The 15,218-nt window shown below is 51.0% G+C and overlaps 1 protein-coding gene across 2 annotated transcripts in view; it reads right to left on the minus strand.

Moving 5' to 3' along the window:
- The window catches only part of GALNT16 (polypeptide N-acetylgalactosaminyltransferase 16), a 95,531-nt gene that overhangs the window by 79,765 nt on the left and 548 nt on the right, over positions 1–15,218 (minus strand). For both annotated transcript variants that reach the window (XM_043920010.1, XM_043920009.1), the window contains exon 2: positions 14,681–14,971. In XM_043920010.1, coding sequence (XP_043775945.1) covers positions 14,681–14,857 — 177 coding nt within the window. In that variant the 5' untranslated portion in view covers positions 14,858–14,971. The remainder of the gene's footprint in view (positions 1–14,680; positions 14,972–15,218) is intronic.

The raw sequence follows: 15,218 nt of genomic DNA on the forward strand, positions 1-15,218 counted from the left end.
TTTCATATCCTTTCTGATTTCCCATCTCTTGAATATTAAACACGCACCATGTCCAAAGGGAGAAAAAAGAACAATAAAACATAATCTGCAGGTCTTTGACTTCATACTTTTCTCTCAAAAGAATTTGTCATCCCCTCACCATGAGACGGGGGTAGGCACATCCATTTTTATTTATTTATTATTTATTTATTTAATATTTATTTTGGCTGCTTTGGGTCTTCGTTGCTTTGCACTGGCTTTCTCTAATCTTCCTGGACCAGAGATCAAACCCATGTCTCCTGCATTGGCAGGTGGATTATTATCTGCTACGCCGCCAGGGAAGTCCAACACACACGTTGTTACTATGCCTGTCCTTTCACAGATGGGACTCCCAGTTTCTAGCATCTGATCCTTTGCTGACCCTTCTTTTCCTCCAGTCCCTTGCACCCCAAAACTTAGATCTTGCTGAAGAAAGTACTTTCTCTACCACCCCCATCTCCCACCCCAGCACCCCCACTCCCAGCCCCCACCCTCCAGATCCCCATGCCTGCCTTGGGGCTGGTCTTCAGGTACAGAGCACACACACCCCAGCATCCAGCACAGAGAACAGAGAATCACTTTGCTGCCCCCCAAGGCAAGTGAAGACAGTGCTGTGTGGGTGACAAGCTTTGGTGGTGGGGGGCAAGGAGGAAGTCTTGCCGTCCACCACCCTCCTTCTCCATCTTCATGCAGTTGAGACCCAGCAATCCAGAGGTGGCAGCTTTTCCTTTTCCCTTTAAAATGCTTTTAGAATGAAGAAGGTTTTTTTAATTCCAAAACATACAAAGATTAAGAATCACCTATAACACCTCCCAAATTAACAACTCAACTATTATCAGATTGGCCTTAAGCGTCTCTCTAAGTTAATTTTTGTTGGAGTATAGTTGCTTTACAGCGTTCTGTTAGTTTCTGTTGTACAGCACAATGAATCAGCTATATGTTTACATATGTCCCCGCTTTTTTGGATTTCCTTCCCATTTAAGTCGCCACAGAGCACTGAATAGAGTTCCTATACCCTACAGTAGGTTCTCACGAGTTATCTGTTTTATACATGGTATCCGTAGTGCATATGTGTCAATAACAATCTCCCAACTCATCCTACCACCCACTCTTTCCCCCTTGGAGTCCAAATGTTTGTTCTCTATCTCTGTCTCCATTTCTGCTTTGCAAATAAGATCATCTAAGCTCTTCTCTTTTATTAATATTTTAAAAACCTGAAATAACACTACAAAGATAGTCAGAATTCTCTGTTGGTCCCCTCCCCCGTCTCCTCCAGGAATGAGCTGTGTATCTTCTTTGGTCCATTGTTATACTTTGAAATACACAGGCACACATACACACACACTTTCAGGAACAATCGATGGAATTGTTTTATATTACTCAAATTTGCATAAATGTATCATACTGTGCCATCTGCAATCTGGTTCTCTTTTCCCTTCTAACATCATGTTTTTAAGCCTCTTTCATGCTGATATGTAGTGATCAAGTTCATTTATTTTACTACCACAAGTAGTCCATCCCAGCTGCGTGGGTCTGATGCCTTGGCATGGTACTCTCTGGGGCCCAGGTAATACCAAGGCTTTCCCTGACTTCAAAGGTTCTGCTAATTTGGAGAGACTAAGCCAGTCACAGGGAGTCTCCCCCGCCCTCATCCTTCTAGTCCCTAAGACCTTTCAAACTCGCCCAGCCCCTCGTCTTTTCTCCAGCTCCAACAGATGCCAAGATCACCAGGTGCCACCCCACTCCTCTGTCTGATCTGTGAGTATCTCTTGGCCTTCTTAGGTTCCCCATCCTGATTTCAAGACATGAGGGAATCAAGATCCTTCACAAATTCTGCTCTCCCCTTGTACGCCATGGGAATGGCGTGGGCATCCTGAGAAGTCAGTGTTTCCTAAGATTTGTGTGGCCAGGCTAACCTGGTCACATCCTGGCTCTGTCGGCAGGTAACCCACCCTCTCCGAGTCAGGTTTCTTGTCTGTAGAATGGGGACAGTAATACTCAGCTCACCAGCCTGCTAAGACAGTTAGAGGGGAAATATATGAAACACAATTGGCAGGCTCCTGGCACGTTGCAGGCAGAAGAAAAAAGGTCTCTGTCTCTGCCCTTTTTGTGTCTCTTCTCAGACCAGTAGTCACAGAGGTCTCTCAAAACGTAAGTCAGACCTCATCACTGTGCTGCTTATGTGAATCCCTGGGTTAGGTCAAGAAGGCTTTGCAGTATGCATCTTGGGCTCCTGGTTTGCTTACTCTGGGGAAAGTCAGCCACCACCCCCTGCAGACTCTCAAGCAGGCCTATAGAGAGGCCCACGTGGGGAAGAACTGAGGCCTCCCGCTAACAGCCAGTAGTAACCTCACTGGAGAACCCCAAGCTAGAACCACCCAGGCCAAGCCACTCCCAAATACCTGACCCACAGAGACAGTGAGAGACAATAAATGACTGTTGCTGTTTTAAGTCATTACATTTTATGGTGATTTGTGATGCATGCAGCCTTAAGTAAATAATACAGAAGTGAACTTATAATAACTTGAATTGTTAACCTGTATGCTAACACTCGGAGAAGGCAATGGCACCCCACTCCAGTACTCTTGCCTGGAAAATCCCACGGACAGAGGAGCCTGGTAGGCTGCAGTCCATGGGGTCGCTAAGAGTCGGACACGACTGAGCGACTTCACTTTCACTTTTCACTTTCCACTTTCATGCATTGGAGAAGGAAATGGCAACCCACTCCAGTGTTCTTGTCTGGACAATCCCAGGGATGGGGGAGCCTGGTGGGCTGCCGTCTATAGGGTCGCACAGAGTCGGACACGACTGAAGTGACTTAGCAACAGCAGTAGCAGCAGCAAGCTAACACTAGTATAGCACTGACTACGTGCTTGATACTAATCCAAACACTTTATATCTCTGCAATTGAGTGCATATTTTATACTTATAGCACATTTCAGAGCAACCATCTGAAATGGAGACCACAAGTATCCCCATTTTACAGATAAGAAAATTAAGGCACAGAACTTAGTGTGTGCCTTAAGATAAGAAAAGTAAGGCACAGAACTTAACTTAAATAACTTTCTAGGGAGCAGCAGGGCTTGGGACATGAACCTTGACGCTGGCTCCAGTGGCTGCACCCACAACTGCTGCCTCATGCTGCATCCTGAACAAAGCCATAATCAGAACTGTGGTACCAAGAAGCGGAGAGTGTTCTCAGATTCACAGAGCTTGCTTTTAAAGGAGGGAAGAGAAAGAAGAGAAAAGGAAAAGAGGCAACCCTCTTCTCTTCGCCCAGACTCCCCAGGTTTTACCCTTCTCCAAGATGGTTTTAACCGTCTCCAATGCTGCCTGTACTCTGGTCCGACTCACCTCCACTGAAATAAGTGAAAAATGTTACTAAAACTTTGTGCAGTGTTTTAAAGTTCTTGTCACATCTTCTTAGTTAGGGTTCGAATCCCTGGTGATGATCAGTTTCTCCTCTGCACAAATGTGCAAGCCTCATTCTTGCTTCTTCAAAGTGGCCAATGTTTTTAACGCATATCTTTCAAGTGGAGCAAAACTGCTCAAAGAAGGCAGCTCTGTGGATGCAGGATCAGTAAACACAATGCACATTTCTACAGTCCCCTTCCTGCCCTTTACAGACATGGCTAATCGACTGCCTCTTTTCTGCTCAGTCTGGAGGCAGCTTCAGAATCCTTCTCCCCACAGTACTCCAGGATGCCACTTCCACAGGTTCTGAGTTGCCAAGTAGAGCTGAGACCTATTTGTCATTCTGGCTCTAACAGGACAAAGACGAAACACCAAAAGCAACAGACTGGAACTAATCCCTCTAGTTTCCGAAGGAGTAAAAGGCTCCCTGCCTCCACTGCTCTCACCCCTCCTCCAAAACCCATTTTCATCACAGCGAGAGCTTAGAAGGGATTTTTAAAAAGAGAAGACACGGCAAGAAAACATTGACCTTGGTTTTAATGATGGTATAAGGATGAAGGTCCAGGCTGGGAGGTGTCCGTGCCCATAGATGATGAGGCATTAGGAACTAAAGACTCAGCAGCAGCTGGACCAGAAGGGACACATCCTGAAATCAAGGTAAACTAGGATATAGCCACATCCTTTACACATAACCTTCTGCTGACAACCTCCTAGCACTTCAGGAAGGAGTCATGAACACATGTAACGAGAAGCGTTGTCCAAAGAAACAGAATACAAGCCACATAAAGTAAAAAGAAACAGGTAAAATTAATTTTAATAATATACTTTATTTAGCCCATTATATTCAAATATTAGCATTTCAACACATAATACAAAAAATGAGTGAGGTACTTTCATTCTTTTTATTTTTGTACTAAGTCTCTGAAATCCAGTGTGTACATTACACTTACAGCACATTTCAAATTAGATACTAAACTTTCACCAGAAATACTTTATCTATATTGAAGTTTCATAAAATTTACAGCCGAAAATGTGGATTCCCTATACTGAAGCTCTTCTAAACACTCCTAGACATTTTCCAATAGCTGAAATGAGTGTCTGCTTTTATATTTAGATCAATTAAAATGAAAGAACATTTAAAGTCTAATTTCTCCACATTTCGAGCATGCAATAGCCACATGGCTACTCTACTGGTTAGCACAGGTCTGCACCCTGCAAGGCTCTCCCTATCTGCTGGCCGCTGTCATCTCCCATCAGCGCCCCTGTGGCTATGCTCAGGGAGCTTGGCCTGGCTCTTCTGAATACTCTTGCTCAGGCTGGGCCTCACAACAGGTTTCATTTTCTGATCAGGCCCTTTATTACTCTCTCTGCTTGGCTTGCCAAGCAGCTTTGTCCCCATACAGGCTTTCAGATCTCCCAGGCCCCAACCTGTCTCTGAGTCCCTGCCCAGGTGTGGATCAGGAACCCTGCTTGACTGGAAGGGCTGTCTAGGTGATGCTGTGTTCTCTGTTTTGCAAAAAACCAGGAGTGGGCAATTTGGGGGTACATCCAGGGGCAAGTCCATTTCTGCTCAGTGTTTTGGGAGAAGGCCCTTGTCATTTTCCTGCTCCCATGAGGTGGCACCAACCCTGTACTAAAGCTTTGCTGTGGGCAGCTCTGCTGTCTACCTGGAACCACTCTTGGCTTGTGACTCCAAATGGCCCATCGCCTTCCCTGGGCCCTGCAGTATGTGTGCTCTGTCCCTTGGTTCCTTTTCTTCCTCTGGACTCATGGGTTGGTTGGCTGTCGTTCAGCCCCATCACTTTATCCCTTCAAGGCACCAACACCAGAGCAGACATCACTAATCGATCACAGGTTCCTTCTCCCTGAGTCCCAGGCTGGGCTCTACCCCAAACCCTGGCATGATGCCTCTAGCCTCCCACACTCCTCCCAGCTTCCCCTAAGCACCCAGTGAGGGATTTCACAGGAAGGGGAAAAGATGGCTTCCAAGCCAAGAATCTGGTCACAGACTTGTGAGGCGCCAGAAGCTAAGGGCCCTGGAACTGACTTGGCTACTTTGGAAGGCAACACGGGTTCCCTCTGGCAGTGGCATCAAGGCCAGACTCCCTTGAAATGAAAGACCTTGAAATGTCAGAAGCTCTCCCCAACAGTTTGTTTAAAGAAGCTAAAAGCCAGAGCCACTGTGAGAAGATAAAGGGATGGAAATCTGAAGTCGGAAAATGGACAGTGTCTAAAAGGACATGACTGACAGGGGTCTCAGGCTGAGAGTGACCTGAACCACAAAACCAGAGCACCTGCAGGGTGCTGGGCACACGAAGCCGCGTCATACCTGGGCACTGGGGAAGCACTGAGCATCAGGGCACGCAGCCCCAGGCCCAGGCAGAGCCCGCTTCCAAAAAGCAACCCCTTCATCCACCTCCTGCCTGGGAAAAAAAAAAAACGCTGTGCGGGCTTGCTGATTCTGCCAGGGCTCAGGTCTCTACCCTCCAATGTCTGAGGGAAGGCTCTGGATGCTTCAGCCTCCAGGATCTGTTTGTACAGAAGTGCACAGGAAAATGCATGAATTCCAAGATGCCGCATTGCCAGAAAACATCCTCTCCAGAGTCCCAATGCACCTGAAGAGAACACGATGAACCAGACGAAGAAACAAAGGAGTGTCTGATCAGGTACCATCGCACAGCGGAATTCTCCTTCCCACACAAAACCCTCCCCCGGAGCCCTCCCCTGTCCTCCCCTACTCCAATATTTCAACAAGGGCCCCATTATCTTTTGTCTTCTAAGTCTCTTCAGGCACTAGCACCCTCTGTTCCCCCCACCAGCCTCACCACACACACATACACCTACATACACACACACACTCAGGACACACAAGTACCTCACTGATCTCACATCGTAGGGAAATGAAGTGTTCCAGTCACAGCACATCTTTCAGAAAACCTAGGTTTACCTCTTTAAGAACCAACACTTACTAATATATTTGACCACACTGCTGGAAATTTTTCTGAGCTGAATGACACAAGCTCCCTGACATCCCAAGCCGGTACACTGAATGTAATTGATCACTTCCTGATGACTCAGGGACATGTTTCCGAGCCCATCTTTGCCATGGTCTAGAGGGCCTAATGAGCTGGACTTTCACCTCTGGCCACTTTCCCCCTCGCTTACCTTGCAGACATACTGCCCTGGGCTTTGGCTGTCTGGAACACTCTCTCCTGAGATGTCTGCATGGCTTACTCTTTCCATTCATGCTGTAGCTGTAGCTCAAACACCATCTTATCCAGCAGGCCTTTCCTGGCCATCCTTCTCATCTTTCTGTCCCCCTTTGCCGCTTTATTTTACTGTCACAGTGTTTCCCATCACCTAACACATAATATATTTATCTGTTTATGGTCTGTCTCCTCCACTAGGATGTGAGCTCCGTTAGAGCAGGGACCTTGCCTGTTTTGCTTTTCCCAGAGCCTGTAACAGTCCTGGCACACAGTACATGCCCAGTAAATAATTGTCAAGTGAAGGAATAAATGATGCCTGCAGCATTTCTGACCAGTGTGCACCTGGTCAGAAGGGGGAGGGGGGTGGCTTCATCTTCACGCAGCTGGTTGGTCCTTTGCTGTCAACTGTCACTTCTCGGTGTATCAGCAATTCTTAACAAGACCTTCATCTTGCTTGCTCTAATCTGCTGTATACGTAACCTATGAAAAGCTGAAGGTTACCAAGAGACAGACAACCTTCTGAACTCCTTAAACTGATTTTTACAAACAATGTGGGTTTCTAGGCTGTGGCCAAATTCCAAATCTGTCTTCTGAATAAAGTCCAAGAGCTTGAAACTATGAATTCTTTGCTCAAGGGTCTTTGCAGCCTCATTCGGCATTTTTGAGAGTCTGAAGTTCACCCAGAGACACTCCTGCAGATGCGTCTGTGTGCCTCCCGGACACACACGTGAATTCCATGGGCTTCTCCTTCAGAAGAACGTGAGCAGCACCATCCCGTCAGTGTTTTGAGAGAAGAGAACACGATGGTTTGGTCCATTTTATTCCTTATGAAAACCGGTCTCACACTCTTCTGAACACAAGTGGTCTGGTTTTTGTATGTCTCACCCTCTGGCCTTATTCTTTTTAACGCCAGCACCATCAGATCTTGAGTCCTGGCTTGGGGCCACCTCACTCTGGGAGGAACAATCCACAGATTCAAAGACGGTTTGAGCTGAGAGGGACCTCAGAGATCCCGTAGTTCAAGTCTCATCTGACAGATAAGGAAACTAAGGGCCCAGAGACTGGAAGTGACTTACCTAAGGACACACAGCCCCCTGGGAGCAGAGCTGAGCCCAGGAGAGAAGGTCATCTGTCCTTTATTCTGCATCTTCTCTCCACCGCTTCACCCTCTCATCCCTGGCAGCCAACATCTGCTTCCATCCTGGGCCACTCTGTTCTGCCTGGACCTGACCCAGCTACAGCCGGGGGAAATCCCACAACAGCAGGGCTCACGATTCTGAGCATGTTAAGAGATGTCACTTCCTCTCCGAGCTCTGAGACAATGCTGTCCCTGATCTGCATGGAGCCATACCTCACTTCATGGAATGGCAGGAAAGTGGCACTGGTGCCTTTAAGCTAAACTTGGAGCTCTTCCTAATGGGTCCAGAAAAGTGGAAAGGCTACACCTGAGGCAGACTTGCCTCCGTGTCTCCCCAGATGAGGCCTGAGCCTTATCTTGCCTACAGAGTATAATGATGCCCTAACTCTGTCCCCAAATGCCCCTGGTCTGCCACTCCTACCTGTTCTGAAATGTTCACAGAAGTCCTCCGATGGCCTCGCTGTCTCTAACCAGATACTGACAAAGGGTGTGGCTAAAATTCACAGTGTTGGGGAGCCAGGCCTCCTCCATAAACACAGCTCAGGGCACTGCAGCCGGCACCACCCTGGAAAGCAATGGTCAGGGCCCCCAGGAGACAGGCCAGGCCACCTGGAAACTCTCCCCAGGCGGGATGAGGGAAACAGAAGTGGCATATGTGAAGGTCAGATTCAAGGGGCCTCAGGTGGGTGGAAAACCTCTGGGGACCTTGTTCTGGGAAGCAGGAAAGATCCTGAAGACCAGCACTTCCGACTCCGTGGCCTTGCCTCTGGCCAGCCTCGGCCTCCTTTCCTTCCCCTCCTGGCAGCTCCAAAGGAACAGGGAGGGGACAGCACAGTGGCAGTTATGGCTTTCTTTTCGTCACTCTCCTCCCTGGCCTTGGGGGTTTGGCCAGCCCTGCTTCCCTGGGCGCCAGGTCTCTGGTGGTATAATAACTGGGCCCTATTTCCAACTCAGTTACAGAGCTGCCTGACACCTTTGGAGACAGTCAGGACCACGCACCTTTTTCTCCTCCTCCAACTGCTGCTGGGCGCAAGCACTGACCTGACAACAGGGAGTGTGAAGAGAAACCCTGGCCAGCTTTCAGACTATTCCAGGGACAGTCAGCTCAACAAGAAAGTGTTCCTTCTGGTAAAAAGAAATCTCTCTCTGCAACTTTCACCCACTAACGTGTTAGTTGCTCAGTCATGTCCAACTCTTTGCGAACCCATAGACTGTAGCCTGCCAGGTTCCTCTGTCCATGGAATTCTCCAGGTAAGAATACTGGAGTGGGTTGCCATTTCCTTCTCCAGGGGATTTTCCTGACCCAGGGATTGAACCCAGGCCTTCTGCACTGCAGGCAGATTCTTTACTGTCTGAGCCACCAGGGAACCCATTAACCCCAGTTCTATTCCTTGGAGGCCTACAGAATAATTCAAATAAGTCTCTAGCCTTTTCTGCTGGCTCAGTGCTAAGCATTGATGTGGGACTCAGAAGCATGAGACATGGTTAAGAAGTTTACACTTTAATCAAGGAGTCAAGAGTGATTTTATTCAGTCGTTGAATATTTTTAAAATAATTATTGTGATTGGCTTTATCATTATAACGTTAATAGATGTTTATTACAGAAAATGCTGGAAAAGGTCAAAAGTTGGACGGGAAGATTATCCATAATCCTACTTTTCCTTCTGCTAAACATTTTGTTCTGTATGGTTTTTGCATTTTTTTCCCCAACAAATGTTTACAGAGTGAATGCAAAGCAAGGCGTTGATACCTAGGTTCTCTCCAGGAAAGACATGCTGATGTATCAGACTTGGATCTTGCCCTGAGAATGCTTCAGAGAAAAGACAAGAGCATGGGCTTCAGAGGAGACACACCTTCAGTTCAAGCACTTAACTTGGTGCTAGATCACAGGTAAGTCACCGTCTCCCTCTAAGCTTCAGTTTACTCATATGTTAACTGGGCATGATAATGGTGCCGACCTCACTAGGTTACTGAAGGGATTCTAGGAGGTTCAGGCCTGCAAAACTCCTAACACAGCACTGACATGTCCCACGAATGCAGCCATCAGAACATAACACGGGGGTATCAGTGATTCCAGAGGCTGATGGGTGTAGATCAAAGACCACAGGGCTCAAGGGAGAGAAGCTGAGACTGCTTCCAAAGCAAGCTGTACACCGCCTGTGACGGCGCCACGCACGCGGTCTGATCAGTGAACTGAACTTCTGCTCGTGTGGAATCATCACTGACCTGAGTCTCAAAACTCTGCTCCCTGCTGCTCGGGTCTCCTGCCTGTTTAGCCTCCTTGCGTCTTTGCCCCTCCTGTTCACGTGGTGGGGGGGAGGTGTTTCAGGTCTCCTCAAGAAGCCACAGGGATAAATCTGCAATCTTGTAACTGTAGTGAACTGCTCGGCTCCAGGCTCCCCTCTAACCCCAGCGGGGTTTCTTCCATCACAGCAAGACAGTCCCGGGGCCCAGCCAGGCCCACCAGTGCCCGTCCACGTCCACTTCAATGGCAGTTCCAGACCCAGGGCTTCCTGTGCCCACAGAGCTGACAAACACAGTCACCAAAGAGGAAAGCCAGGCCCAGCACCCTCAGAGCAGCTGGTGCGGGAACTGCTGTTACAACATAGAAATGAAGGGCCAGCGGGAGGACGAGCAAAGCCCTAAAACGGATCCTGTGTCTTCGGCACTCGGGTCTCCCAGGAAGGGGACTCTTGGGCTGTCAGGGTCCTTACTGGTCCTGTGGCCTCTGTGTGGTCCCCAGGTCCTACAGACAGGTCTCAACATGATCCAGGCTGGGAGCCCAATAAGAGGAAATCGGGACCTTTCAATTCAAACATTTTGGCAAAAGGAACTAGGGATTCTCCCTCCCCACCCTCTTTCTTGTGTGGTACCTACACAAATTAAATATAACATCATTTTCTGTCATTTAGGCAAATCATAATTCCCACAGTTCTGAAATGCACACATTATAAATAAAATATAAACCTATCCAGACTGAATTGAAGCCTCTGCTCGCAGAGAACAGTGCTAGAAAAGTCATCATCTATATTCCCTTTTGCCAGGTAAGCAGGAATCCCTGTGCAGGCTCTAAGGTTACCAGGGGAACTACTCCGGACAGGGGTATCCCTTCAATTAGCCATAAATCTCACAACATTGTTCAAAAGAACCCCCTTAAAGCCATTTATCTGCTTCTAGAAATGAAGCTATCATCAACTTATCCAAGGGTCAACACACCTTACTAATCATTTCACCCAAATTTATTTATTTAAATAAATCCCAAGCATAGCAGGGCTCATGCGATCTTAGTTCCTAGAGCAGGGATCGAACCCGTGCCCTTGGTAGGGAAAGCGCAAAATCTTAACCCTCACTCAAATTTAACATACAAAATAACTAAGGTCCAGAGATACCTGTTTTTGTCCATGGTCACTGAGCAGTACCCCAATGGTAGGATAAAAAACTCCAGCTTGGGAAAACTCTTGCCTAAAACTTCCATGGTTTCAAATAGAAGACCTTGCAAAGGAGTATACCTATCCTAAAAATACTCACAATAGACAGTCTTTTAAAAATATGTCTGTAAAGTGAAATTCCGTGTAACACCTTAGTATCCCGCCCCCCCACTCCCTGCCTAATAGAGACTTAACATATGGAAAACCAAACCAATCACAAATGTTCTTCCCGGCTGTGAGGCCCTAAGACTGAAGGCCAGCTGTGTCTCCTCCACCTCCTGCTTTGGCTGCTGTCCAGAGCTAGCGAGCATCAGTGTAGGTTCAAGTGGATATCCTCAAATCCACTGCCTTGCCCATAAAGCACAGCATGCAGAAAATCACAGACCCTGCCGCCTCGCTAGCAGCCATTTACTGATGAAGTCAGTATCTCTCTTTCTTTAGTTTTACAGATTCTACAACCAGTTTTGCACATCAAAATTTATGACACATGGGCTGACAGCAGGACAGAATATTAAAAATCAGGACCTTCTTGAGAAATCTGGGCCATCCGGTTGCCATGCCGACACCCCACAATGCCAAACAAGTGCCTCTAAGGTCCAGAAACAACTTGGCTGGCTTCAGATCACCCAGACACTGTGAAGCCAGAGCTGCCTCCTGGCCCAGGCTGTTATGCAGACCCTCCCTTTCCCAGCTCTGCTCTCTGATCCCCCAGGGGAGGGATGATGACGCCTGTCTGAATTTTCTTAGCCTCTGTCAGCAGAGCTGGCTGCATCATTCCCTAAGAATCTGAAAATCCACGTGCAGTGCATTTTGGCCCAACTAGACAGGGACATGTTTTGAAATGGCAAGAAGACCAGTGAGAGGTTAACCATGGATTTCAGACAGAAAGCAAATCTTCAGCTGCACCTGCCCCTTTTAAGCTGAACAAAGGGTTTATCTCCCGGAGAAGCTGAACACACATTCCTCTAGCTCTCTAGTTAAGAGTCAGGCTGGAGCTGGAATAAAGTATTAGTGGGATATGAAGCTTGGATCATTGATGGCTCCCAGAGATGGGCAGAAATCCTTCTTCACTCATTTAACAGCACTTCTTAAGTCTTGCTGTGCTCATCAAGGTGGGGTTGCATGAAGCTTCCTGCACAGTCCCTGAGTGATAGCTGCCACTCAATGAAGAGACAGGCCAATGGCTGAGAATCCCAATGAAGTGAAATACCCCAGAAGATGGGAATGCAAGGCTATGTCAAAGGCAGGGTGTGACTGGGGATCAACGCCCAGGGAACAGACATCCTGGGCTTAAAGCCTAAGAACATCGAGGGAGCGGGCTATGCCTGGAGTGGCCAGAGAAGGCTCTGCAGCTCACTCTCAGGAACTTCCACTCTCCCTCTCTTCCTGCACCTCCATTCCTGGCTCCCCGATTCTTCTTCATACTTGAAACCCGGCTTCCAGTTCACAGCCCTCTTCTAATCTGCAGCAAGTCCCACCGCAGGGGAACAAGGAGAGGACGTTCACTGCAGCCCCCATGACCTCCAATATCCACCCCCTCAAAATGAGTGCCACCCACTTTCAGCAGTGCCCCCCCAAGCCCCCGGCACCCTCCCAGGCTCTCAGTCTGAGTGGCCTAGCCTGGTTTCTGAAGCGCAGGCACCTGTGATGAGACCAGCCTGGAGCTCTGAGCAGCACTTGGCTTCTCTGTGCTCTTCCCTTCCATTCCCCCTCCTCTCTCCCCTCCCTCCTCCTGGAGCTCAGACCCTCCTCCCATCACGTCACCACAGAGAAGGACAGAACATTTGGGTAGTCTGCGTCTCCCCTGCCACTCCAGGCCCGCCTACCCTGGACGAGAGCTGGCCCTCTTGGAGAGCAGGAACGCGGCAGCTTGGATGAGTCCTCCGTTGAGGAAGCTCCCCCGGGGTCGGTCAGGGGCCGCTCCTGCTTTGCCCAGTTCTGACTCCGATCTGTCTGTCCATCCAGATCCCAACTCTCTGGGATCTTGACCCAGGAGGCTTTTTGCCTCATCAGCCTGTCTGTCCAAACGTCCACAAGTGCTTTGGAAACAGTGCGCTAGCGGCAGGGACCCTCAGTCCAGAGCAGAGCGTTTCACGCAATCAGGCCGCAGTCCCAGAGAGTTCGGCCAGAGGGGGAGCTGGGCATGGGGGAGTGGGGCTGGGGGAAAACCCACCGACCCCAAGGTCTCCTCAGGCACAGCCTGGAAATGCTCTTTTGCAGGGGATAGCTACTTTTCTGGTAGGTAACAAGACACGGAATCCGGGACAGGATGGGAACACGAGAGCCCTTCCACAACGTCAAGCTCCCTACAGACAACACTCCGTTTTCCTGGGGTTCGGCTGCCTTGGCACGAAGACCTCAGATTCTCCCCCGCACAAGCCTTCGCCCTCCTGACCCTGCGCCTCCCAGGGGAGCTCCTCACTGCTCCCTCCCCAAGGCCAGGCCTTTCAGAAGGGCCAAGCTGCTGCACTCCCCCACCCTCAGCCCCACACTCCGCGCCCCCGGGCGGCCCCGCCCCTCAGCCCAGTCCCGAGGGTCGCCCAAGAGTCTCGCCCACCATCCGCCCCCATCCGAAGGACGCTGCCCGCCCGAGCGCGCCTCTCGCGGGTCCCGGAGCCTCCCGTCTCAACAGGTGCCCCTGCCTCACACAGCTGTCACCCGGGGCCCAGGCGGAGGCGGCGACAGGCACGCCCCAGTCTAGGCCCCCAGAGCGCCCGGAGGGCACCCCTGCACCTCCATCGACGCCCCAGCCATGCCCCGCCGCTCCCACTGACGTAGCGGGGCTGGCCGCAGACACTGCTAGTTCATCCGTGGTGATGGACTGGTGTTGGGGCGAGGGACGCCTTCAGGAGGAGACCTTTCCCGATCCAGAGAACCCTGGGGGTAGTCGTAGGGAGTCCTCATGACAAGCAGGTTCAAGTTGACCGGATCTGAGAAGGGGGCGCGAAGTCCAGCACAGGCCCTGGCGACCATGCCTCACCCAGAGTCCCCACCCCACGTCCTTTGCCCCCAAGAGGCTGGAGAGAGGGAGAGCACGGCCACCGATGCGCTTAGCAGCGAGCGGTTCCCACTGCCCGCTCGCGGTGCGCAAGGTCCAGCTGTCTTCGCCGACGGGTGAAGCGGAGGTAACCCCTAGCCCTCAACCCCCGGCCGCTGCGCCCAGGGCCCCGCGGCGCAGTGCCGAGAGCGCCGCCACGTTCCCAGCCGCGCGCGCACGCCGGGCCCACCAAACTTGCAGTACTTTCTCCCAGCCCCCACCCGCTGTCACCCTCCCTCCATCCTTGCGCCCTGGCCCCGCTAGCCCGACAGAGGTTGCCATAACAACGGACAGGAATGCTCCAACGTATACAAAGCCGGCGGAGCGCGGCGGGCACGCAGCCCCCGGCCCGGCCCCGCGCCCTCTGCAGCCGCTCGGGGCTAGGACGCGCGCCGCGGCTCCCCGGCCGCCTACCCCGCGCACAGCGCGTACTCACAATGAGCGGGATGGTGCGGTCCTCTCGGAGCTGCTCTGGCCTCCCGCCGGCCCTCTTTGCGCCCCGGCCGCCGGAGGATGCTGCGTGGGCTCGGTTGTCCTGCCATAAGTAGTAGAAAGTGCCCAGGATCCAGGCTACGGTCAGAATGGCGATGGCATTGGCGCGGATCTTCCTCATGGTGGGCGGGCGGACGCCCGGAGTAGGGGCCCTGGCCGGCGTGCTCTCGGGGCCGGGGCGGGGGGCACTCTCAGCCCCAGCTGTTTGTTTTCGCTCGCGCGGGGCTGCTCGGTCCTGCAGAGCAGAAAAAGGAGAGAGGTGGAGGGTGGGGGGGTGATAGGGAGAGACAGGAGCGCGGAGCGATCCTCACGGTCCTAATGCCCTTCAGCCCCAGGCGCGCGCCTCCCCCGGGCGCCCATTCATTCGCTCGCAGAGCCCGCCCCGCGCTCCAGCCCCGGCGGGTGCCGGGCTGCTGCGCCCCGGGAGAGGAGCGCAGCGGATGCGAAGCGGCGCGGGAGGAAGGCCCGGCGAGGCAGACGCC

This window comes from Cervus elaphus, chromosome 12 (genome assembly GCF_910594005.1).
Source record: "Cervus elaphus chromosome 12, mCerEla1.1, whole genome shotgun sequence".
NCBI lineage: Eukaryota > Metazoa > Chordata > Mammalia > Artiodactyla > Cervidae > Cervus > Cervus elaphus.